Here is a 27,372-nt window from a genome sequence, read left to right on the forward strand (position 1 = left end):
CGCCAAAGAAATCTGCTCCCTGTGGTTTGAGAATAGTGTAAGGCTTGGGTCTTTTGCTGGTAGACCAGCTGGTCCTTTCTTATGGTCTGTGTCCAAGGTTCTCTCTGTGGACTAGTCCCAGTTTTTTTATTTATTTATACCTTATTTTGTTGCTGGCCTGTTTGTTCTTAATTGGGCAGTTATGTGGTTTCATCTGTTTTTGATGGTTTTTTTTTTTTCATAGGCTATCATTGATGTGCAGGCTGTATTTGAGTTTAGTTTTCCTTGGCAGGTAGCTTTTCTGTCCTGGTCTTAAGAATCAGGATGATTCTGTTGTTTTCCTTTTGGTCTTTGCCAGATTCCTTTGTCCTCCTGGGGACATCACTTTGGTTCAGATTTCCGTATCTGTCCTTCAGGTATTCCTGAGTTACAAACGTTATTTTATTGGATTTGTCTGTAGCTGTTGCCCACCTGTCAGTTGGACTGCTTCTGGACTCAACTGTTTCTGTATTCCCATGTCCCTGAATAAATACAAAATAAAAATTAGATTTGATGTCAAGTAACAAAAATATATATATTTTCTTGGATTTTGAGGGACATGGTTCTAACCACCCCTGTTTGTTTTTTGCTGGTTTTGTGTATTATCTAAATTGTATGTGTAAAAGTATGTTGGGTAGAGGAGGGAATTATACATGGCTAGCTTACAGGTTTTCGGTTTGCCTGTGTCCAAGCGTCCTGGAGGTGGTAGTAGAACAGAAATGTAAAAACAGTCCAGTCCAATTTACTTCAATTAACTTCAAGCCAAAGCTTTTTGCTTTCTCCACTGTGATCAATACAGCGACTGTGTCAGCATTTCTGTTGTGGTACAACTAAAGAAGTGCAGCTGTATACCAGCACTTGCCAGACAGTGTATAATCAGTGGAAGGGAGAGATGTTTATGACTTTTTTTTTTTTTTGCCCTTAGATCCTTGGATGTTGCGATCAAAGAGCCCAGTTGGGAACCCTCAGTTGATACAGTTCAGTCGAGAAGTGATCGACTTATTAAAAAATCAACCGTCGTGCATTATGCCAGTCACCAAGTTTATTCCAACCTATCATCATCATTTTGCAAAACAATGTCGTGTGTCTGATTATGGCTACACTAAGCTGATGGAACTGCTTGAGGCTGTGCCACATGTTCTGCAGGTAAGCAACTTCAGAGTAGGGAATCCTAATTGTTAAGTTATTGACAAAACTAATAACACCTTCTTCACATGTGAGGTTCAGCTAGCCTTCTTCCATGATATGTCTCCAGAAAGATAGATAGTTTTGCTTGAGAGTTTTAGGGCTGTGCTTACATTTGAGAAGATCTTTAAGAGATTTAATTCTGAGAAAAACCGGTGGAGAGTTAAGCCACTTTCACACAGACGGATCTGCCTGTCAGTTTTTTAGGCTAAAGTGATCAGACCATCGATTGACCTCTATGAAGCAGAAGGTGTCAACGGCCGTCCGATCCTATCCGCTAAAAACATAGATGGGGATCCATTTTACATCTGACCACCCATAGAGGACAGTGGGCAATGTCTGCCTGCTCTGTATAAGTGGAGTAGACACAGACTAGCCATCCGCCTGCTTAGCGGGGATTAGCAGACAGATTCCCCGCTGAGAGGGCGGACACAAATGGAGCTCGCCTCCATGGGGAAGGGGCCTAAGTTTGTAATCAATTACAGAACTTCACAGTTTGTATTGAGTAGACTTAGATGTTAAGCCATGCATTCCCTTTAAAATTCTGTCAGATCCTATGCATACACGCTGCAATCTATCCCATAAGTTCTGTAGGCTATTTGTATGCGGTTTGTCTTGGCGTCGGTTTGAAGAGGTTATGTGGTGTTAAGCAGCCCAAAGAGCGGGCACAAATTAGTACAAGCGGTCCCCGAGTTACAAACAAGATAGTGACTGTAGGTTTGTTCTTGAGTCAAATTTTTAAGTCAGATCAGGTACATTTATTAGGTTTAGCTAAAGCCAAAAGAATATTTTTGGATAGCATAGGGAAGGGGTAACTCTTCTATGCCACTTGTTTTGCTGTCTGTACCCCTGTTCAGAAGATTTCACTTCACTTTCTGTCCCTATGACAACTGGATTTTGAAAATTTTGGGTTGTTGTGGAGACAAGGATTGGTAATAAAGCTTCAGTGGAGACACCTTTTTTTTCCCATGAGAACTCTTCCAGGAGTGAATTTCCCTTCCTAGGGGGGGGATTTCTCCTCACTTCCTGTTGTCTCCCTCCGTTTGTAAGTAGGAGTCCTTTGCAAGTCAGATGTTTGTAATCCGGGGACCGCCTGTATGATACTTGCCAAAGTGATTAAGGAAGGGCATCAGAACCAATTAAGTGTAAGTCTACATTTACATGGACGTCTAAACACCAGCCAAGTGCAGTATTTAAGGGTAAAATTTTATTGACCTACAATTACAGACTCACGAGGTCAGTCAGTTAGAAAAGTCTTCTAAATGCAGCTAAGGGATCAGGGAATTTAGGGGCACAGAGGGTGTGTACTTGGCTGATCAGCATAGTTCAAAGGCAATGCTAGAGATTATTGTATATAGAGGGCAAAGGGGCCAGGCCATAAGTGCTCTAAAAGTCCATAGGGTGCATGCAATTCAATATAGATTAGTTGTGGTTTGCAGCAGAAACGACAGCCATTTTCAAGAGTGTGGCCAGCTCTGTGGGGATAAGAATAAAAGAAAGGAGGGGAGATGCCACCTAATTGCAGTATTTAAGGGTAAAATTTTAATGACAAAAGATTAAAAAGACTGTCAGTCTAAGACAAGATGTCAGTATAAAAGATCGATCGCTCATCACATATTTGAAAATCGGTGTTTCCTCTGTCCTGTAAGCTTCCTTTTGTGGGCTAGACTGCTAGGGGGTGGTAGTGATAGGCATGGATGTCTAGTGGATTCAGAATGTCCACACCAGCCAGGGTGGAATGCACCAGCAGAAGTGACGTCACGTGGAGGAATCAAGAGTCGGATCTCTGGTTGTACCAGGCTATGCCCTCTGAGCCCCCAGCTCCTTCTACAGGCCTATTGCTGTACTTTAGATGCAACTTATATTGGGGAGTTACGAAAAATAATTGGTGCTAACCAAAAAAGACCTGCGCAAAAGAAATAATATTTGACAGAAATTTTCAATAAATAAATGTGAAATAGTTTCTGGGAATTTCTTCCACACTGCGAGCCGCAATATAAACGTAAAAACGTGAAAAATTGTTAGCAAGGGTGAGTATTGCGTTCAGCAATCAATTGTGCTATAGTGCATATGTGATTGGTCACAAACTTGCAATATACAGGCAAACCTATTCAGTATAGATAAAATGCATAAATCAGTGAATGAATAAATAAATAAATCAATGGTGGTTCATGTGATAAAAACTAAAGTCCTTAAAGTGCTCAGTGCAGACTGTGTCTTCAGCAACAAACTTGGACTTGATGAGAAACCTTCACCATACACCTCCACCCAGTGGTTAGACAATATACTTCTTACCAGAAGAAGATGACCCCTTAATTACAGGGGGTCAAAACCGGCATTTATCTCCACACAGGCTCAAGACTGTCCTCATCGCTGTCACCACATCAAAGGATTTTAGCCCCAATGCCTTTACAAAGCTCCGGATCTCCGGGCATCATAATGCAAAAAATAAAGGAAACTCCGATAGTGTATTATCGTCATATACTGGCATTTTAATAAGATAGATTGCACTTACATCATAGCAGTAGTTTCAACGCCTGGAAGTACAATACATTCGGCTGGTCTGGTGGATGGGACGCCGCTCGCGCTCTGCGCTCCACCTCACCGGAACTCTACGGTCTCACGCTCCCGACGCACGTTTCGTCAGCCTCGCTGACGTCATCAGGGGTGACAGCGATGAGGACAGTCTTGAGCCTGTGCGGAGATAAATGCCGGTTTTGACCCCCTGTAATTAAGGGGTCATCTTCTTCTGGTAAGAAGTATATTGGGGAGTTGTTGACCATGGCTGTGGGCCTACAACAGCCAGCGGTGCCCAAAGCGAGCACATATAAAAAGGAACATGTGGGCAATAATACATTATATCAGAAGACATCAGATGTAAATGGATATGCATATCAATATAAACAAAAGATAAATTATAAAAGCATTATATATGAACTAGAAAACTTACAATTTCTGGGGAAATTGTGTGAAATGTTCTTGCCGTGTGGGTGGGGTGTGTGTGTGGGAGTGGCATCAATTAAGAAAGTGTGAAAACTATCAGGACAATGGCTTAGCCGTGGACATTTATAGTGGCAGAAGGGATAGCTGAACGTTTTGATATAAGATTTGTGTGGGTGGGCTTGAAAATGAGGGAGTGGTGGTAGTTTAGAAATCGTGTCCTGATTTCTCTTACGTCCTCTGGCAGTCGCCGCCCACATATTCAGTCTTCACCAATGGGTATTGACCTCTTATCCATAGGAGCAAGCTAGGCATAAGACTTGTTAAAAACAAGGCAATTTACATAGACACACCTATGGGGGCTGTCCCACTGGTCCAATACCCCCCTGCTATCAGCCATCCCAACTCAGTTTGTCTTCTGCCTAGTTAGGAGTAAGATAGGCTCTCCCTGTGCTGGGGCTACAGTCTCAGCCTTCTTCTGATTTATTACTTTTATTTTATGCTAAGTGTTTTTTTTTTCTCTAGCACTACTAGCTTTTTATTTGTTCCTGCGCTTAGTCGGATCTTCGGAAGACTACAGCGTTTGCGGAGCTGGGAGTCGGACTGGTCGTCCTGGTGTTCCAGGACAGAGGGCCTTGTGGAATCCCAGCCCACCATCGAGCGTTTAGCAGGCTATGCGTACGCCCTGGCCTCGCAAACGACCTGTCCCTGTCCTCAGGGACGAAAGCCCGCGAGGTGGCCACCTTGCTTGGAGGTCTCAACCGCGGTTCCGTGCTTTGCTAGAGTCCTGCGTTTTTTATGACGGCACCCCACCACCTGGGGTGGGAGGCTTCCCGTCGCTGAGAGGCGCCCACGCCGTCGGGTACGGTAAGTACTTTCTGTGTGGGGCCTCTGTCTGGGGATGGCAGTCTGCTAGGTCTGTGGTATCCCCTCATGTCGGTGTGTCTGGGGCTCGCCTTTTTCCCGATCCCTGCAGGGGCTCTACCACGTCTAGGACGCTATGTGGGGGGTTGTGGGGGTCCCTTCCCTGGGTGACACTGTTGTGGTGTGTTTGGGTGCAGACATGCTTAGGCGGCCCGCTGCGGTGTAAAAAACCGCAGGTCCGCCATTTTTAGTGTGGGCAGCTGCGTAGCTTCACTATGGGCACTTCTGTAGCTCTCTATGTAGTGTTTTTTGGCGCCTTCGGGCGCCATCTTGCATGTGGCACTGTTTTTTCTTCTGTGCACATGTCGGCGGCCATTTTCCCCGAGCCTCCTTTTACTTTCTATGGGCAACCATTTTCCCTTAGCCTGAGTCCTGTTCAGCCTCATGCGGTGTGACATCACTTTCTTTCTTATACAGAGGAGATCGTCAGCCAGCATGGTAACACTTGTGGGGGTCTGTTCTTACTGTTTTTGTGGGGAATATCTCTGGCTATCAGCTTTATTCCTGCCTGTGGGGTCTATAAGCGTAGTCCTTAACAGCGGTGTATTACGGTGGGATCGCTGTGCGATTTAAAGGGCCAACGCCAAAAAGTTTCTTTTATTGAGTCCCAGGATAACAAATTTCCCCCAGCTTTGGTGGATGATTCAGGCTCCTCTGAATCATCTGCACTTACTGCTGCACTTGCGACTTTAGCGTCCAAGGTGGATCTTTTGATGGCTGAACAGGATTCTACGAAAAGGCCTAGGTTTTCTCACTCTTCTGATTCTGAATCTGACATGGTTGCCGTAGATAGTGTGCCCCTTGAGGGGTCCCATTCCTCCCAGTCTGAGGCGGAGGACGGGGAGGGGGATGATTCCCCCCCTGGGACGGCCAGAGAACACGCTGCTATGGCTGCGCTGATTACTGCTGTTAAGGAGACACTACATTTAGAGGATGAGCCCAATCCTCCGGGTAAGCGGTCCTCTTTTGGGACCCGCAGATCCCAAAAAGCAGCGCAGGTGTTTCCTTGCCACGCTGAGTTTCACGAGACAGTGAATGAGCAATGGCGCAATATGAAGTGCAATTTTGTGGTGCCAAAACGGTTTCAACTCCGTTACCCCCTTGCGTCTCCTACGGATTCGCGCTGGTCTGTGGCCCCTAAGGTGGACCACGCGGTGTCCAGATTGAACAGGGCCACTCTGGTACCCACCGAGGATTCTCCGGTGTTCAGGGACCCTACGGATAGGCAGTTGGAATCTCTTGCCCGCCATGCCTATATGGTGGCGGGCTCCATGCTGAAACCTATTTTCGCCTCCGTCATGGTGTCTCAGGCTGTGGCAGATTAGACCAAGGTGCTTAGGCGCATCCTCATGGCTGACTCTGGCCCCCCTACTACTTTGGAGATGATGGACCAGATTAGTCAGGCTGTCCTGTACCTGTGTGACGCGGCCTTGGATGAGGCCCCTTTAGCCGCGCGCCTGTCTGGTGTCGCAGTGCTTAAGCGTCGCATGATTTGGCTGAAAAGCTGGTCGGCTGACCAGACTTCCAGGAAGATGGTGTCTGACATCCCTTACGCGGGGATTCGTCTTTTTGGGGAATCCCTGGACAAATTGGTTAAAGGTGTCACTGGGGGGCAAAAGCACTCTGCTACCCCAGAATCCTAAGGGTACGTTTTTTTCCACGGCAGGCGGGGCCTTTCCTTTAAACCGAATCAGGGGTCCTTTCGTGCCTTCAAAGCACAGGATAAGGGGAACCCTTTAAAGGCCATGGCGGCCAGAGGAAGCCTTGGGCGGGTAAGTCAAAAGCCGCCCAGGCTGCCTCAACATGAAGGGACGCCCTCACCCGTTCCAGGGGTGGGGGGACGTCTGCAAAGTTTTCTCGAACCTTGGCTGCTCCGGATTTCGGACAGGTGGGTTCAGGAAATCATTTGATCGGGTTATAAGATCGAATTCCTTTCGTGGCCAGCGGACAGGTTCTTTCCCTCAAATCTTCATTTGACCCCAGATCGTTTGCAAGATCTTCATCGGGCGGTTCAGGATCTTCTCGCCCAGGGGGTGATAGTCCCGGTGCCGCATCGGGACAGATTTCGGGGGTTTAATTCAAATCTGTTCACTGTGCCCAGAAAGGAGGGCAAGGTACGTCCAATTCTGGACTTGAAAGCTCTGAACCGCTTCGTTGCGTTCAAATATTCCGCATGGAATCACTCCGCTCGGTGGTAGCCTCTCTGAGCCCGGGAGATTTCCTGGCTTCCATCGACCTCAAGGATGCGTATTTACACATCCCCATATTCGAGGGTCATCAGAGGTACCTCCGATTCGCAATCGCGGAGGACCACTATCAGTTTGTAGCGTTACCTTTCAGTCTTCCTTCGACTCCAAGGGTGTTTACCAAAGTACTGGCTCCTGTCTTGACCCTGTTACGGGCGCAGGGAATTGTGATCTTGGGATATCTGGACGATCTCCTGTTAAGGTCGAGTGCCAGTCAGAGCCTGCTGCGCGATCTGTCCACTACGGTTCAGACGCTCCAGGAGTTCGGGTGGACCATCAACGTTCAGAAGTCGACCTTGTCTCCTTGGGTTCGTCTCCCCTACTTGGGGATGGTCCTGGACTCCGTCCGAGCTAAGGTGTTTCTGCCAGAGGACAAGCTCCGGACTCTGCAGAACGAGGTCAGGGGTCAGGGACAACGAGTCCTCGTCACTCAGGACCTGCATACGGTCTCTGGGGTTGATGGTGTCAGCCTTCAAGGCGATACCGTTTGCACTGTTTCACACGCGGTCTCTCCAGGCGGAGATACTGGCCATGTGGGACAGACTTCCTCAGTCCTTGGAGCTGAGGGTATCTTTGAGTCGCCTGACCAGAGAGGATCTTCTGTGGTGGCTCCAGTCTCCGGCCGTAGCGGAGGGGAAGTCCTTCCGGCCGTTGTTGATGGTGATTACCATGGATGCCAGCCTGTCGGACTGGGGTGGTGTTCTGGGCAAACTGTCTACCCAGGGCACATGATCAGAGGAGGAGCCTCCCTACTGATAAACATCTTGGAATTGCGAGCGATCAGGCTGTGCCTGCTCCATTGGTCGGATCATCTTCGGGGCCACCCTGTCCGGGTGCAGACGGACAATGCCACTGCGGTGGCCTACATCAATCGCCAAGGGGGCACCAGGAGTGCCCGGGCGGCCCAGGAAGTGACCAGAATTCTGTCTTGGGCCGAGACGCACGTCCCGGCGATCTCGGCAGTGCACATTCCGGGTGTGGAGAATTGGCAGGCCGATTATCTGAGCCGCCAGACCCTGGACCAGGGGGAATGGTCCCTGCACCCAGAGGTGTTTCAGATGCAGTGTGCGAGATGGGGATCCCCAGATGTGGATCTGTTCGCGTCCCGGCTAAACAACAAGGTGGGAATGTTTGTGGCAAGAACACGCGATCCTCTGGCAGACGCCTCTGATGCACTGGTGGTGCCTTGGCATCAGTATCGTCTGATTTATGACCCCCCCCCCCCCGATTCAGTTGTTGTCCAGGTTCCTTCGCAGGTTGGTCTGGGAACCGACGTTGGTGATTCTGGTGGCCCCGGACTGGCCGCGCCGGTCTTGGTACGCGGACATCATGCAACTGGTGGTCGAGCCTCCCTGGCGGCTCCCGTTACGAGAGGATCTCCTGTCTCAGGGACCGATATTCCATCCTGCTTTACAGTCGCTGGCTTTAACAGCGTGTCTGTTTTAAGCCAGGTCCTGAGAGATTGAGGTCTCTGCAGCGGTCATTCCTACCCTACATAAGGCTAGGAAGGCTTTGTCCGGTAAGATCAATTACCGTGCCTGGAAGGCTTATTTTGCCTGGTGTGAGTCCAGGGGCTTCTATCCTCGCTCCTTTTCGGTGGCGAGGGTGCTAGCCTTCCCGCAACTGGTGTGGATCAGCGTCTTGCGCTGACCACGATCAAAGGTCAGTTGTCGGCTCTGGCCATTCTTTTCCAACGCCCTTTGGCGTTGAACTTTTTGATACGCACCTTTATTCAAGGGGTGCGTCATTTGGCTCCTCCTAGGAGGGCACCTTTGCCTCCTTGGGACCTGAACTTGGTCTTGTCCTTTTTGCAACGTCCTCCCTTTGAAAACATCAGGGAGATTCCTCTGCCTGTGCTGTCACAAAAGGTTGCCTTTCTGGTGGCAATCACATCTGCTCGCAGAGTGTCAGAGTTGGCGGCCCTGTCATGCCGCTCCTCCTACCTGGTGGTTCATAGGGATAAGGTGGTCTTGCACCTTACCAGTCCTTCCTTCCTAAGGTGGTCTCTGATTTTCACCTTAACGAGGACATTGTTTTGCCTTCGCTATGTGCAAATCCTAAACATCCGAAGGAGTTTGCCTTGCATTCCTTGGATGTTGTCCGGGCGATCAGGGTTTACCTGTCGTCCACTGAATCCTTTCGGAAGTCGGATTCTCTTTGTTCTTCCTGAGGGACCTCGGAAGGGTATGGCTGCGTCTGCGGCGACCATTTCAAAATCGATTAGACAGACGATTGTACAGGCCTATTCGCTTAGGGGCCGGTCTCCGCCCTTCCCTGTCAAGGCGCACTCTACCAGAGCGGTGAGTGCGTCATGGACCTTCCGGCATCAGGCTTCGGTGGTCCAGGTGTGCAAGGCTGCGACTTGGTCGTCAGTGCACACCTTTTCCAAATTTTACAGACTTGATATTCTGGCATCAGCTGATGCCTCCTTTGGCCGCAAAGTTCTCTGTGCGGCAGTACCTTGAGGGGACCCTGGTTTTTGTGGTTCCCTGACTGTTGGGGTTGTTTTCCCCTTGTTTATTTGCTTTACTGGGTTGTTTGCTCCAGTTGAGCTTTTCTGTTTCCCAGAGGATTTACCTTTCTGTTCAAGTAAGGTTCCTTTCTCTGATGTGGGTGCTGCGTTGCCTTTATGACGGTTACGTTTCCCACCCCTCATGTCTACACTGCTTTGGGACATCCCATTGGTGAAGACTGAATGAGTGGGCGGCGACTGTCAGAGGATTTGTAAAATCTTACCGTAAAATTCCTTTCTCTGAGTCCTCTGACAGTCGCAGCCCCTGCCCATCTATTTGGGTTCTTTGGACTTTAACTGCTTGCTACCAAACTGAGTTGGGATGGCTGATAGCAGGGGGGTATTGGACCAGTGGGACAGCCCCCATAGGTGTGTCTATGTAAAATGCTTTGTTTTTAACAAGTCTTATGCCTAGCTTGCTCCTATGGATAAGATGTCAATACCCATTGATGAAGACTGAATGAGTGGGCGACAACTGTCAGAGGACTCAGAGAAAGGAATTTTACGGTAAGATTTTACAAAAATTCAGTTTTTTTAGGTCCCACTCTAGTTTTGAACATTCCGCCACTCATTCCTATTGGACCAATTTTGCCACAAAAATGCCGATTATTTCATGAACCATTCGGCGAAACATTCCACAAAGTAATAGCACACCAATCGGGAACAATCCGCACGTTTCGGTATATTACGGTCTATGTAGTGTAAAAACTGTGGGAGGAGTTAGGGTGGTAAATTTGGCTATAATAAGAATATATATGTGAGATAACAGTAAATGGTCTTGCCATGCACGAACACTTAATGAGTCTGTATATAAGCGATAAATACTCCGCAAAGAAGAAAAAACGTCTGTCATTCACGACGAACGCAATCTTCTGATCTTCATATCAGTAGGGTTATACTGCCCCCTACAGGAGTAGGACACTAGGCAGAAAAAAAAATGTTTTGGCTACACCTATGGGCAGTCCCAGGGGGTAATCCCTCTCTCTCCCTGCTATAGGATGTCAGTTTTAATTTGCCTAGTCAGCAGTAAAGACCTAATTCCTTGCCGGGATCTCTGGTCCTGGCAGTTTTTTTCTGTTTTTTTTTCCTAGTTTTTTTTTTCCTAGTTTTTTTTTTTTCCTGTGAGTTTTACAAGCAACTATGCTGGATCTGGGCGACGGGCTGGATATATAGATCCAGTGGTAACCCCAGCCGGCCAACGAGCGCGCAGACCTTAGCTCTGCGGCGACATAGTCCCACTGGACGAGGACTGGCCCCGGGAGTTAAACGTCTCGCCAGGTTGCATACGACCGGGGTCTATGCCTGAGTCGCAGCATTTCTATTTGGCTAACAGCCCCCCCACTTCGGCGGAGCGGGGTTCTGTCAGGAGATGGCGCCCGCTTGTTCCTGGTATGGTGAATAAATGTCCCACCCTCTCCCCTGGCTGGATTTGGGGTGGACGCGGGCCCCTCCCTAAGACGGTCGGACCCTCACAACCTCGGGTTCCCCTCTGTCCTGTCATGCACTCCCCACCTAACTGCCCCTCCCCTCACTGCCCCCCCCTCACTACTAGGGGCTATTGGGACATTTGTGACTACTCCCGGGGGCTGGGATCGAGCTGTAGTCAGTCACTCCAGGGCCCACCTTCCAATTGATCCCGTCAGCAGGCTGGGGGGTCCCCATGAGGGTCCTCTGTAGCTCTGCAGGCCGCGCGGGGCTGCCATTTTCTTGTAGCCCAAGTGCTCTGCATGAATCGGCAGTCATCTTGGTACACTTTTGCGGTGGTTTTCTGATAGGAATCACTGAATGGGAGTGCCTGGAGGCATTTTTCTGGGTGGAGTCCCTCCCTATACCCTTGTGCTGATCTCCAGATCTTTCTTTCTGGATCGAGATCGCTGCTGCCACGTGCTGTGCAGACGTTCAGGGCATCCTGGTGCATCTTTGTTGTAGGGTGGTGAGTCTGGTGGGTCTCTTTCTTTATCTCTCTCTCTGCTGGGGGTCTCAAGTTCGCCCTGCCTGACCTCTTGGGGGAGCTTTAGAGCGGTGGGACATTTAAAAAAAAAATATATTTTTTTTATTTTTTGCTGACGGGTTCCTCTGATGTAACATGGACCCTGCAGGACATGTATCCCCACCTGACCCCCTCAAGCAGGCCGCAGGGCCCTCCAGATCCCAGCTGTCAATAGATGCACTTCCGGTGGTCCTGGAATCGTTTTTGTCCCGGGTGGAGGTGGCCTTTAAAGGGCAAGGTGCTAAAAAGCTCTGCCTACCCCTGCTTTAGCGGATGTCTCAGATTTTGAGTCTGACTCAGCCACCGCAGATGTGGGTCTCCCTGCCGGGTCTACTACCTTGCGCCCTGTCTCCTCTGATAGTTAGGATGACATTTCTACCTCCGCAACCGCGCACGGCACTGGTGGACGCACTGGTTGTATCTGTGCGTGAGACCCTAATTATGGAGGACGCAGCTACGACTGCAACTTAGGCGCAGGTTACGTTTTGGTGCTCACAAGCCATCCAGAGCGTTTTTTGACAATATGCTCAAAAAAGAATGGGACTGCCCAAAGCATTCCCTTGGGACGCCTAAGGGGATTGCTAGACTCTATCCCTTTTGAGGAGTCCCTTTATAAAGAAGTGGACTGTGCCACCTACGGTGGGCAATCCGGTCTCAAGAATTAATAAAGCTACCATGATCCTAGTGGAGGATTCCCCTTCCTTTAAGGATCCGGCAGATGGAAAGGCGGAGTCTGTTGCCCCGCAATATGTACTCCCTGGCGGGGTCTGCACTCAGACCTGTATTTACGGTTGCCCTGGTCTCGCAAACATTGACTGAATGGGCTAAGTTACTACGCCGTGACCTGGAGGGGAAGCATCTTCCTCCTGCCTTTGAGGAGCTGTTGGACCAGCTGGTGCCGGGGCTGCAATTTGTTTGCAATGTTGCGCTGGATACTGCTCCCATATTGGGCCAACTGTCGGTTTCAGCAGTGGTCTTCCGACGTATACTTTGGCTAAAATGCTGGTCTGTAGATCAGACTTCAAAGAAGGCCTTAACTGATCTACCTTTTCAAGGAGATCTCCTATTTGGGGCTACCCTGGATGACATTATCAAAGGTCTCACGGGGGTAAGAGTACCTTTCTCCCAGAGGCTAACAAGGGTAAGAACCTGAGTCGCAGACAGGGTTCCTACTTTTTAGCACACAAGAAGTTTTTCTCGATCGTTCATTGACGGACTCAGTCCTCTGATCCACATCAGTAGGGTTATACTGCCTCCTACATGAGCAGGACACTAGGCAGAAAAAAAGTTCTGGCTATGCCTATGGGCAGACCCGGAGGGTACACCCTCTCTCTTCTTGCTTAGGATGTCATTTTTATTCTGCCTAGTCAGAATTAAGGACCTAGTTCCTTGCTGGGATCTTTGGTCCTGGCATTTAAGTATTTTTTTTTTTTTCCTGTAAAATTTTTTTTAGCTAGCCTTTTTCTCTGGAATTTTTCCTGTGAGATCTTCAAGCAACTATGATGGGCTGGATATCTAGATTCAGTGGTCACCCTAGTCTGGCCAGCGAGCGCCGAGGTGGGGGTGCCTCGGTGGTTTCCTCCAGCTGGATGGTGTTAGGATGGCTGGTGGAGGTGGCCTTGAAAGAGGTGCTCTAAAACGTTTCCCCACCTACCCCTGCCTCATCTGATGTCTCGGATCTGAGTTTGACTCAGCCGCCGCAGATGTGGGCCTCTGGGGTGTCTAAGTGGCTTATAGACATGACCCTTTGAGGAGTCTCTGGTAAAGTGGACTGTTCCGCCTAAGGTGGACCTACCGGACTCTAGGCTTAATAGGACTACTGTTGTTCCAGTGGCGGAATCCCTGTCCTTTAAGGACCGGGGGATAGGATGGCACGGGCTGTGGCCCGCGATCTGTACTCCCTGGCGGGGTCTGCACTGGGAAAAGTGTTTATGATCTCCATTGCCACGCAGACTCTGCCTGATGGGCGGAGTTCCAACGCCGTGACTTGGTGAGGAGCAAGTCCCTCCTGCCCTGGGGAAGATATTGGACCAGCTGGCACAGGGGCTGCAATTTGTTTCCGATGCCGCACTGGTCATGGCTCCTTTATTGGGTCACCTGTCGGTTTCGGTGGTGGTTGTCCTGCGTATACTTGGCCAAAGTGTTTGTCTGCGGATCAAACTTCTAAGAAGACCTTAATGGATCTCCCTTTTCAGGGAGATCGCCTGTTTGGCGCTGCCCTGGATGACATTATGTAAGGGTCTCACGGGGGGAAGAGTGCTTTTCTTCCACAGGCTAACAAGGGTAAGGGCCTTCGTCGCAGACGGGGTCCCTCTTTTTCAGCTCACAAACCGTTTCTTCATCCCTCGGGGACAGTCAATGTAGCGAGTCCTTTAAGACTTCCTCGGGTGGTCTGGCAAAAGAGTTTTTTTCCAGACCTGCGGACAAGGCTTACTCAGCCTGGAGGTGCGTCCTCACCCATATATGGGGTGAGGGGAACGTCTTTGCTGGTTCTTGGACCTGCAGCTGGCCCGGTTCCCAGGCAGCTGGGTTCAGGAGGCCTTGCGGTCCAGTTGCAAGATGGAGTTTCAATCCATTTTTTCCGGTAAGGTTTTCCCTTCCAATGTACGGCTGTCCCCGGAACACTTGCAGGCTCTGGTTTACCTACATCAGGGGGATTCCTGGCCTCCATAGACATCAAGATGCCTACCTTCACATCCCGTTTTGTGCAGGACACCAACGGGTTCTTCGTTTTGCCGTGGGAGAGGATCACGATCAGTTTGTGGCGTTACCCTTTGGTCTACGCTCCTTGGGTCTTCACAAAGGTGTTAGCTCCTATTCTGGCGCTGTTGTGACAGCGGGGGATATCGGTCCTGGCTTACCTGGATGATCTGATTGTACGCACGGAGTCTCCCATGGTGCTGGAAACAAATTTGGCAATCACCATGATCACTCTGGAGGAGTTTGGGTGGATTCTGAACCTTCAGAAGTCGTCCTTGGTCACTTCTATGAGACTGGACTCTCTGGGCCTGACTTTGGACTCGTCCTCAGCCAGGGTGTTTCTTCCTCTGCAAAATCTCCAGACTGCGATTCAGCTGTTGCTGTCCAGCAAATGGTTGTCCCTTCGAATCTGTATGAGAGTTCTGGGACTGATGGTGTCGTCCTTCGAGGCGGTCCCCTTCCCTCAATTCCACACGAGAACCCTCCAGAAGAAAATCCTTCTTAAATGGAACAATAATTTAAATTCTCTGGACAATCCGATCCAGCTGAGCCAGGTGACCAGGGAGTCCCTGATGTGGTGGCTTTGGTCCCCGGTGCTCAAGCAAGGAATATCATTCCTCCCTGTATATTGGACGAATGCCACCACGGATGCCAGTCTGTCCGGATGGGGAGGGGTTCTCTGCAGGTTTTCTGCTCAAGGAGTCTGGTCCCTGGAAGAATCCAGGTTACTGATCAATGTTCTGGAGCTGAGAACGATCAGGCTCTGCCTAGTCCACTGGACCGAGCACCTGCAGGGTTGTCCTGTGCACATTCAATCCAACAATGCCATGGCTGTGGCTTATGTCAATCACCAAGGGGGCACCGAAAGTGTTCTTGCGGCTTGAAAGTGGCAGGGATCCTTCGCTGGGCGGAATGCTTTGTTCCAGCTCTCTTCGCTGTTCACATTCCAGGAGTGGAAAATTGGCAGGCGGATTACCTCAATCTACAGGCTTTGGATGCAGGGGAATGGTCTCTACATCTGGAGGTATTCCAGCAGTAGTGCCTTTGTTGGGGAACTCCAGATGTAGATCTGTTGGCATCTCGGATCAAAAGGAAAGTGCAGAGGTTTGTGGCCCGCTCTCGGGACCTTCTGGTAGATGCCGCAGACGCGCTGGTGGTCCCGTGGGGTCAGTATCGGCTGATGTATGCCTTTCCTTCTCTCAAGTTGCTGCCAAAACTAATTTGAAGGATCGAGGCTGAAGGGATTCTGGTCATTCTTGTGGCTCTGGACTGGCCTCGCCGAGCTTGGTACGCTGACCTGGTCAGGCTGGTCACAGACGCTCCTTGGAGACTTCCTCTCAGGGAGGATTTACTGTTTCAGGGGCCAATCTTCCATTCTGCTTTCTGGTCGCTGGCTCACTCCAGATAGGTCCTGTATCGGAAGCAGAGAAGGCAGAGATTTCAAAGGGACAAACCTGCTGATCAGCCTCTTCATCCAAGATATCTGCATCACTCCAAATGGGGTGTAGATAAAACACTCTGCAAGCCTTGCATTTGGCAGTAAGATCTTGCAGGCAGTGGTCCCATCATAAGGTAGGTCTGTGGGTACTTTATTATCCTCTCATACGTTTTCCGTCCTGGAAGGTGAGAGGAGAAAACTAGCCGTTAGACTTACCGTTAACAGTGTTTCTACGAACCTTCCAGGGCGGCAGGCCTACTTCCTGCCTTGTTAAAAGGGTAAGGAAGAATGTATACAATAGGTGGTAAGTACCTAGGTGATAATTCATCCCTTGTTAATCGGTTGGAGAACTACTTTTTTACAACTGAGGGACAAGGGGAAGGGTGGAGCCTTTTAACAGCTTTGAACTGATTGTGTTTCCTGTAGGTAGGAGACTCATCTCTCATACGTTTGCCGTCCTGGAAGGTTTGTAGAAACTCCGTTACCGGTAAGTCTAACGGCTGTTTTTTCTTTCATTCATTTTGACGGACACTAGGCAAAAATAAAGTCTGGCTATGCCTATGGGCAGTCCCAGGGGGTATACTACCCCTCTCTGCTATAGGTACTCAGATTTTTCTGCCTAGTCAGGAGTAAGAACCTAGTTCCTTACTGGGATCTCTAGTCCTGGCAATTTTTTTTTTTTTTTTAGATATTTTTTCTCCTGGATGTTCCTGTGAGATCTACAATCAACTGCTAGACTCAGCGATGGGCTGGATAATCTATATCCAGTGGTCAGCGCGTGCAGACCTCAGCTCTTCACTAGCCCCACCGGACAGGAGCTGGCCTGCGAGTTAAAGGTTTCGTGAGGTCGCATGCGACCGGTCTTGGCCCGAGTTGCAGCATGCTTCCTGGCTGACAGCCCCTCCATTTCAATAAGGAGGGGTTCTGTCTGGAGCTGTGCCCGCCTGGTTCCTGGTATGGTGAGTAGCTGGACCCCCCCCCCTCCCTCTGAAGGGTTTTGGGGTGGATGCGGGTCCCTCCATGGGACGGTCAGACCCCCGGGTTTCCCTCCTTTCCATTAGGCACCCCACTCACCTGTCCCTTCATTCTTCTCTCCCCCCCCCCCCCTGCGCTAATGCTGGGGCTGTGTGGATGGTCTGGTACACCTCCCGGGGAGGGGGCAGGGCGCTATGCTGGTAATGGGGGCAGGGGGTGCGCTGCCGGCGACCGGACAATTGGCTGGGGCGGGAGGGGTTTAACCTAGTGGGGGCTCCTGCCATGGCCCGCTGTCCTGCCTGTGCCGGTTTTGAGGCCTAGGGATCTCTCCTGGTGCCATAATTTTCTTTTAGCCTTTGTACTGCAATGTACGGTGGCCATGTAAAACCGCAGTGGCCATAGAAAAACAGTGGTGGCCATGACAGTGGAACCCTATGGGCGGTGAAAGCCCCTCCTCCCCTGGTGCTGACTCCTGGAGCCTTTTCTTTCCTGATCAATGTACGTGCATATTCTCCTGGTGGTAGCGGTGCCTGCTTTCTGCTGGGTGGTGAGTCTGGTGGGGTCCTCTCCCTCTCTGCTGAGGATTGGTCGGGGCTCTGACTGGCTACCAGGTGTGCTACCTGTGTGGCGGGGCTGTCCCTTAGTAGTGTTACACTCTTTTGTGGGGTCCCCCTGGTGACTCATGGAGTCTTTTAGAGCACGTTTTCCCACCCGATCCCCTCTTGGGCTGCCAGACCCCCCAGGTCCCAACCATCCATGGATGCACTGACGGTGGTCCTGGAGTCCTTTGTGTCCTGGGTGGAGTTGGCTTTTGGGCGATGGGCTGGCAAAAAAGCGCCCCCCGCCTTCCTTTGCCTCATCTGTCCCCTCAGGTCCTTAATCTGATTCGGCTGCTGTGGACGTGGGTCACCCTGCATGGGTTTGTGACCACGCGCCCTTAATCCTCAGATAGTGTGGAGGATTTCTCCACTTCTGCAACTGCATATGAAATGCCGCTGGGGGACGCACTGATTAGATCTGTGCGTGAGAACTTAAAGATAAAGGACGCAGCTGTGACGGAGGCGCAGGTCCCCTTTGGTTACAAGGTGTAACCTTTCCCCTCCTATTTTGATAGAATTGTCACTACAGAGTGGGGATGACCAAAGCGTCCCCTTGGGATCCCTCAGCACTTTGATAGGTGATACCTCTATAAGGAGTCCCTTCAGAAGTGGACAGTTCCAACAGGTGGTGGTCCTTTTTCCAGATTAAACAAGGAAACGCAACCATGATTCCGGTTGAAGAGTCCCGGCCTTGAATAACCCGGCTGACAGGAAGACGGAGCCTGTGGCCCACAATATGTACACCGTGTCTGGTTCTGCACTGAGGCTGTTATTCTCCATTGCCTTGGTGTTGCAGACTCTGACTGAGTGGGTTAAGCTTTTACGCCTTGACTTGGAGGGAGAACAGCTCCCCCCGCCTTTGCTAAGGTGGCGGACCAGGGACTGCAGTTTATCTGTGATGCCTCTTATGATGCAGCTCCCCTAGTGGCTCAGTTCTGTTTCAACAGTGTCTTTCGGCGTGTCTTTTGGCTCAAATGCTGGTCTGCAGACCAGACTTCTAAGAAGGCTTGACTAATCTTCCTTTTCGAGGAGCTCGCCTGTTTGGTGCTAACCTGGATGACATACAGTGCCTTGCCAAAGTATTTGGCCCCCTTGAACTTTGCGACCTTTTGCCACATTTCAGGCTTCAAACATAAAGATATAAAACTGTAATTTTTTGTGAAGAATCAACAACAAGTGGGACACAATCATGAAGTGGAACGAAATTTATTGGATATTTCAAACTTTTTTAACAAATCTGAAAAATTGGGCGTGCAAAATTATTCAGCCCCCTTAAGTTAATACTTTGTAGCGCCACCTTTTGCTGCGATTACAGCTGTAAGTCGCTTGGGGTATGTCTCGATCAGTTTTGCACATCGAGAGACTGACATTTTTGCCCATTCCTCCTTGCAAAACAGCTCGAGCTCAGTGAGGTTGGATGGAGAGCATTTGTGAACAGCAGTTTTCAGTTCTTTCCACAGATTCTTGATTGGATTCAGGTCTGGACTTTGACTTGGCCATTCTAACACCTGGATATGTTTATTTGTGAACCGTTCCATTGTAGATTTTGCTTTATGTTTTGGATCATTGTCTTGTTGGAAGACAAATCTCCGTCCCAGTCTCAGGTCTTTTGCAGACTCCCATCAGGTTTTCTTCCAGAATGGTCCTGTATTTGGCTCCATCCATCTTCCCATCAAATTTAACCATCTTCCCTGTCCCTGCTGAAGAAAAGCAGACCCAAACCATGATACTGCCACCACCATGTTTGACAGTGGAGATGGTGTGTTAACCGGTTGCCGACCGCCGCACGACTATATACTGCGGCGGTCAGCCCCGGCCAGGCAGAGTGACGTAGCGGTACGTCACTAGCCTTCGCCGCTCTGGCGCGCGCGCGCGCGCACCCGCGGTCCCGCCGATGACTCGATTGGGTTCAGAACCGATCAGTCATCAGGTCCAGGCCAATCATTTTTGGTCTGGACCTGTTGATCGGTCCTGCCCAATCAGATCTCCCTCTAAGCCTGTGAAATGTAAACACAGGCTTAGAGGAGATGTGCCCTCCCCTCCCAACGGTCTTTTCGGATCCAGCGTGAGAGGAGAGCACATCTAATTGTAAGTACAGCACCAAGCACGTACATACACACTTAGATAGGCACATTTCACCCCCGATCGCCCCCCCAATTAACCCCTACAGCACCTGACACAACACACACTATATACAGCATATAGCATATACCTATATACCTGTATAAGTGTGATTTGTGAACAGGTGTAGCCCTTGCGACCCCCCCTTTTCCACTCAAATTACCCCCCACCCCCCCCTAATAAAGATTTAACCCACTGATCTCCCCTGACCCCCCCCTGATCACCGCCGTTAACCCCTACACCCTCTGTCACATCAGCACTAATACAAACGCAATATACGGTGTTATTGTATTTTTGTATTAGTGTGATTGTGATCAGAATTAGCGCAGGCGACTAAGTTTCTGTCCCAAGAAGGTTTAGGGTCCCCGCCACCCGCCCAATAAAGATTTAAGCCCCTGACCCCCCCCTGATCACCCCTACACCCCCTGCCATAACACACACCGTATACAGTATATAGCATTTTGCTATATACCCGTATAAGTGTGATTTGTGGTCAGGTCTAGCGCTTGCGACCCCCTTTTTTCCACTTGAATTACCCGCCACCCCCCCCTAATAAAGATTTGAGCCCCTGATCTCCCCTGACCCCCCCCTGATCACCGCTAGTTGACCCCTACACCCTCTGTCACATCAGCACTAATACAAACGTAATATACTGTGTTTTTGTATTTTTGTATTAGTGTGATTGTGATCAGAATTAGCGCAGGCGACTAAGTTTGTGTCCCAAGCAGGTTTAGGGTCCCCCCCACCCGCCCAATAAAGATTTAATCCCCTGATCCCCTCCTGATCACCCCTACACCCCCTGCCACAACGCACACTGTATACAGTATATAGCATTTTCTATATACCCGTATAAGTGTGACTTGTGACCAGGTTTAGCGCTTGCCACCGTTCCTTTTATCCTTAGGATACCCGCCAGTCCCTCCCAATAAAGATTTAAACCCCTGATCCCCCCCTGATCACATCCCGTTAACCCCTACACCCTCTGTCACATTAGCACTAATACACACATAATATACTGTTTTTACTGTATTTTGTATTGGTGTCATTGTGACTTGAGGTTGCGCTAGCTAGCTAGTTTCTTTCCCAAAGGAGGTTTAGGGTCCCCGCCACCCCCCCCCAGATCCCCGGCGCATAGTTTAGAAGTAACCCCTTGATCACCACACACGCACGCACGCACCTACACTTCCATTTCTAGTATAGTGTTTGAACAGATCAATATCTGATCTGATCAGAGCTATACTAGCGCCCCCATAGTTTAGGGTTCCCAAAACGCGGTGTTTGCACGATCAGCACTGATTCCGGCCAGCACCTGCGTTTAACCCTTTCACCCAGGTAAGTGTAGTAATCAATAGATTACTGTCACTTACAAAAAACACAAGACACAAAACCGCTGTGTTAGCAGAGTCAGGCCTGATCCCTGCTAGCATTAGCAGTTTTTTTGGTAGCGCTTGAAATAGTCTTCGACAACCAGGTGCTTTTATTACCTGTGAGTCGCATCACTGTACGGGTAAATTTAGTTACCAAAATGTCTAAACGTTCGTACAGTGATGAAGCTATTTACAGTATGATGACCATGTCAGGTGAGAGCGATGGGGAAGCCTCACCGGCAGAATCAGGGTCAGTATACGAACCAGATGACAGCAGCGGCTCCCTGACAGACAGCTCCGACGACAGATGGGTCCCTGTTAGACCCAGGCGTACCCGACCCCATTCTGGTGTTGTTGAAATGCAGGAATCGCAGGGTGCTCGTATGGAGCAGAGTGTGGGTACTAGTGCCGCTCATCCTTCTGGCGACCTGGCAAGCGCCAGCGGCCTAGTACAACCTGGACCTAGTACAACCAGCACTGCAGTAAGACCTGGTGACGTGGCGAGTCCCCTAAGTGCAGTTGAAGCTGGTGCGGTGGCTAGCACAAGTAGTGGCCCGCAGCCACCGCGTATTCGAAGACAGGCCCGTAGAGCCCATAGTGCCCTCCCTGATGCGCTGGCATATCCCAATTGGCAACCCACTGATTCTACAGCGCCAGTACTTCCCCCATTCACCGCCCAACCTGGAATCCACGTGGAGACAGCTGGTTTTACGCCCCTGAACTTTTTTGAGCTGTTCTTCACGGAAGATCTTTTCAGATCTATTGTGGATCAATCAAATTTATATGCTCAACAATTTATCGCCGCCAACCCAAATTCGCACCTTGCCAGACGATTCGGCTGGAATCCTATAACGGTTTCCGAATTTAAGATCTTTCTGGGCCTTTCCCTCCACATGGGCATAACTAAACAAAGTGAATTGCGGCTATATTGGTCCACTAGCCCAGCTCACCATATGCGCATGTACTCTGCCTCCATGTCCAGGGGGAGATACGAGCAAATTCTGCGATTTATGCATTTCAGCGACAATGAAATCTGTCGTCCTCGGGGAGACCCTGCATACGATCGGCTCCACAAAATTCGGCCCCTCATAGACCACTTCAATCAGCGGTTTGCAGCCTTGTTTACCCCCGAACAAGTTGTCTGCATTGACGAGTCCCTGATTAAATTTACTGGCCGTCTTGCTATCAAACAGTACCTCCCCAGCAAGCGTGCCAGATACGGGGTCAAGTTGTATAAGCTCTGTGACAGGGCCACAGGCTATACAGTTAATTTCCGTGTCTATGAGGGAAAAGATAGCACTGTGGAGCCCCCGAACTGCCCAGACTACATAGGGAGCAGCGGTAAGATTGTTTGGGACTTGGTGTCACCCTTATCCGGAAAGGGGTACCATTTGTACGTGGACAATTTTTACACAAGCGTGCCACTATTTAGTCACCTGCTTGATTTACAAATTGGCGCATGTGGCACCGTGCGACCTAATCGCCGGGGCTTCCCCCAACGGCTTGTAAATTCCCGTCTTAGTCGGGGGGCGAGAGCCTGCTTGAAAACGGACAAATTACTTGCGGTGAAGTGGAAGGATACACGGGATGTTTATGTTCTGTCCTCCCTTCACGCAGACACGACAGTCCAAATCCCTACGGCAACTGGCGTTATGGAGAAACCCCTCTGTGTCCACGAATATAACCTTAACATGGGAGGGGTGGACCTTAACGACCAGCTTTTGGCGCCGTATTTAGTTGCCCGTAAAGCCAGACGCTGGTACAAAAAAGTGTCTGTTTACCTTTTCCAATTGGCTATGCTGAACGCCTTTGTCCTATACAGGGCGTCAGGACGAACTGGACCCTTCCGGGAATTCCAGGAAGCGGTCATCCTTGCCTACCTGTACCCAGGAGGCATGCCTGCCCAACTTCCCCTTCCAGATGCAGTGAGCCGGCTGCATGAGAGGCATTTTCCTTATGCCCTCCCGAGTACCCCTACCCAAATACGACCCCAAAGACGATGTCGTGTCTGTAGCAGGCGCGGATTTAGGCGTGACACCCGTTATTATTGTCCCAAATGTCCTGACCATCCTGGTCTCTGCATCGGGGAATGTTTTGAGCGCTACCATACACTAGTGGAGTATTAGTGTAGGGTACAGCACGACACAGTGTAGGGCACATAAACACAGGGTCTCGAAGGATGTTGGATGTCCATCGACATTTTGAGAGACCCAAGCTGGAAGAGAAGATCGCAGAAGATCGCACTCCCTCCCAAATCAAGAAATAAAGGAACAGTTAGAAAGTAAAATAAAAGGATCCAAAAACTGTTGTGGTGTCAGTAATTTTATATGTCCTTCTACTCCTTCCTACTATACTTTTTTCAATGTCCTTTGTTTGTTTTTTCATTCTTTTGTGACCTGTTTCTCTTGCAGGTAATTGTCGGCTACCACGCATTGATTTTATATATTCTGACACAAACAGCGTTTGCGCTCAGCATATATGGATACCTTTGCTGATAGCAGCTGTGGTGATTTTCTGATTTCAGCACTGCAGTTAAAATCTTATTTTGGTATATGTGGATAGCGCCGTGTATACCCATCATTAAATTCAGTGGGTGGTTGTTTGGGCGGTTAATGATGAGAATCCAAAATTTTTTGTTGTGTCAGTCATTTTATATGTCCTACTCTTCCTAATGTACTTTTTTTTAATGTACTTTGTTTGTTTTTTCATTCTTTTGTGACCTGTTTCTCTTGCAGGTAATTGTCGGCTACCACGCATTGATTTTATATATTCTGACACAAACAGCGTTTGCGCTCAGCATATATGGATACCTTTGCTGATAGCAGCTGTGGTGATTTTCTGATTTCAGCACTGCAGTTAAAATCTTATTTTGGTATACGTGGATAGCGCCGTGTATACCCATCATTAAATTCAGTGGGTGGTTGTTTGGGCGGTTAATGATGAGAATCCAAAAACTTTTGTTGTGTCAGTCATTTTATATGTCCTACTCTTCCTAATGTACTTTTTTTTAATGTACTTTGTTTGTTTTTTCATTCTTTTGTGACCTGTTTCTCTTGCAGGTCCCTCGTCGGCTACCATGCATTGATTTTATATATTCTGACACAAACAGTGTTTGCGCTCAGCATATATGGATACCTTTGCTGATAGCAGCTGTGGTGATTTTCTGATTTCAGCACTGCAGTTAAAATCCTATTTTGGTATACGTGGATAGTGTCGTGTATACCCATCATTAAATTCAGTGGGTGGTTGTTTGGGCGGTTAATGATGAGTAATACTACGCATTATTCCTGTGCTGATTTCTGATAGGTTCTCTTTTTTTCCGTTCAGCCCACAGGCTGCATGAAAAAAAAAAACCTATATGCCAAACAAGGACCAGCAATGTACTGGTACGTTGCTGGACTTTGAGTGGTTGTACCAGGATGATGCCTGCAGATTTAGGCATCATCTTGGTATCGTTTTTTACAGCCAGCGGTCGGCTAACATGTAAAAGCAATCCTAGCAGGTAATTGGCCGCTAGACTGCTTTTACATGCAGTGGGAGGGGTCTCCCCCCCCCCCCCACCGCCGCCTTCCGCAGCCTTCCGTGGTTTTTCTCGGGCTCTCCTGTCCCACCGGTTAACCCGAGAGTGCAGCCGGTGGTTCAGTTATCTAACCATAGAGCTAATTGAAGATTAGAATGGCTCCAATCATCTCTATGGCCTAAGATGCCGGAGGCTACGAGCATTTCATGACTTCTTTTTCGCCAGAAATAAACAGGGCCATTGGGAAATTGGGAAAGTATTTTATCACACCAATTTTGGCGTGGTCAGATACATTAAGGTCAGAGGAGAGATCTAGAGTATAAAAGACCCCAATTTTTTTAAAAAAGAGTACCTGTCACTACCGATTGCTATCATAGGGGATATCTAAATTCACTGTGATAACAATAAAAATGATTTAAAAAAAAAAAATTAAAGGAAAGGTGTCAAAATAACATAAAAAAGCAAAAAAAAAAAAAAAAAAAATTGAGCCCCCCCCCTTTCCCCCCGTGCTTGCACGCAATGGCACACGCAAGCGTTGGTCTAGTGTCATATGTAAACCGCAATTTCAGCATGCATGTGAGGTATCGCCGCGATCGCCAGATCGAGTGCAGTAATTTTTGCAGTAGACCTCCTCTGTAAGTCTAAAGTGGTAACCTGTAGAGACTTTTAAAGTTTTTAAAAATGTACGTACGTTGTTGCCGCTGCGCAGGCGTGCGCAATTTTTAAAGCATGTCATGTCAGGTGTCTATGAACTCGGCATAAGATCATCTTTTAAATTTTACCAAAAAAATTGGAATTATATAGTGTATTTGTGCAATAAATTAAAAAAAAATGTATTTTTTTCGCAAAAATTGCGTTTGGAAAATCTGTGCGCAAATACCGTGTGACAAAAAAATTTGCAACATCCCCCATTTTATTCTATAGGGCCTCTGCTTTAAAGAAATATATAATGTTTGGGGGTTCAAAGTAATTTTCTAGTAAAAAAAAAATATTTTTTCATGTAAACAAAAAGGCACAGAAAAGGCTTGGTTTTCAAGTGGTTAGAAGAGTGGGTGATGTGTGGATAAGATTGAGCATAAAATGCCGGGACAGTTCAAACACCCCCCAAATGACCCCTTTTTGAAAAGTAGACACCCAAAGCTATTTGCTGAGAGGCATGGTGAGTCCATGGAATATTTTATATTTTGCTACAAGTGTCGGGAAAATTATTATTTCTTTTTTTTTTGTTGTTTTTTTACAGAAAGTTGTCACTAAATGATATATTGCTCACACATGCCATGTGTATATGTGAAATGACACCCCAAAATACATTCTGCTGCTTCTCCTGAGTACAGGGATACCCCATGTGTGAGACTTTTTGGCAGCGTAGCTGTGTACGCGCCCCCGAAAACCAATCCACATCTTCAGGTTTTCTAATGGCGTAAATTGCTGATTTTACCCCTGACTACCTGTCACAGTTTCAGAGGCCCTGAAATTTCAAGATAGCACAAAACCCCCCCAAATGACCCCATTTTGCAAAGTAGACACTCCAAGCTATTGGCTGAGAAGCATGGTGAGTCCATGGAATAGTTTATATTTTGCCACAAGTTTCGGGAAAATAATTTTTTTTTTTTTTTTTAACACAAAGTTGTCAGTAAATGATATAATGCTCACGCATGCCATGGGTATATGTGAAATGACACCCCAAAATACATTCTGCTGCTTCTCCTGAGTACAGGGATACCCCATGTGTGAGACTTTTTTGCAGTCTAGCCGAGTACAGGACCCCGAAAACCAACCTCCACTTTCAGGCTTTCCAAGGGCGTAAATTGTTGATTTCACTCCTGACTACCTATCACAGTTTCGGAGGCCCTAAAATTCCAAGATAGCACAAAACCCCCCCAAATGACCCAATTTTGCAAAGTAGACACTCCAATCTATTTGCTGAGAGGCATGGTGAGTATTTTGCAGCTCTCATTTTTTTTGGAAAATGAAGAAAAAACAGGAAAATGCATTTTTTTTCCTCTTTTTTCAATTTCCAAAACTTTGTGACAAAAAGTGAGATCTGCAAAACACTCAACATGCCTCTCTGCAAATAGCTCAGGGTGTCTACTTTCCAAAATGGGGTCATTTGGGGGGGTTTTGTGCTATCTTGGAATTTTAGGGCCTCCGAAACTGTGATAGGTAGTCAGGAGTGAAATCAACAATTTACGCCCTTGGAAAGCCTGAAAGTGGAGGTTGGTTTTCGGGGTCCTGTACTCGGCTAGACTGCAAAAAAGTCTCACACATGGGGTATCCCTGTACTCAGGAGAAGCAGCAGAATGTATTTTGGGGTGTCATTTCACATATACCCATGGCATGTGTGAGCAATATATCATTTACTGACAGCTTTGTGTAAAAAAAAAATAAATATATATATATATATATATATTTCCCGGAACTTGTGGCAAAATATAAAATATTCCATGGACTCACCATGCCTCTCAGCAAACAGCTTGGGGTGTCTACTTTCCAAAATGGGGTCATTTGGGGGGGTTTTGTGCTATCTTGGAATTTTAGGGCCTCCGAAACTGTGATAGGTAGTCAGGAGTGAAATCAACAATTTACGCCTTTGGAAAGCCTGAAAGTGGAGGTTGGTTTTCGGGGTCCTGTACTCGGCTAGACTGCAAAAAAGTCTCACACATGGGGTATCCCTGTACTCAGGAGAAGCAGCAGAATGTATTTTGGGGTGTCATTTCACATATACACATGGCATGTGTGAGCAATATATCATTTACTGACAGCTTTGTGTAAAAAAAAAAAAAAATATATATATATATTTCCCGGAACTTGTGGCAAAATATAAAATATTCCATGGA

At 48.4% G+C, this 27,372-nt stretch overlaps 1 protein-coding gene across 1 annotated transcript in view; it reads left to right on the forward strand.

Moving 5' to 3' along the window:
• The window catches only part of MARF1 (meiosis regulator and mRNA stability factor 1), a 587,347-nt gene that overhangs the window by 349,485 nt on the left and 210,490 nt on the right, over nucleotides 1-27,372 (forward strand). Inside the window, exon 17 of the mRNA XM_082261010.1 lies at nucleotides 944-1,164. Coding sequence (XP_082117136.1) covers nucleotides 944-1,164 — 221 coding nt within the window. The remainder of the gene's footprint in view (nucleotides 1-943; nucleotides 1,165-27,372) is intronic.

Source organism: Pelophylax lessonae (assembly GCF_965119305.1).
Source record: "Pelophylax lessonae genome assembly, chromosome: 6".
Lineage (NCBI taxonomy): Eukaryota > Metazoa > Chordata > Amphibia > Anura > Ranidae > Pelophylax > Pelophylax lessonae.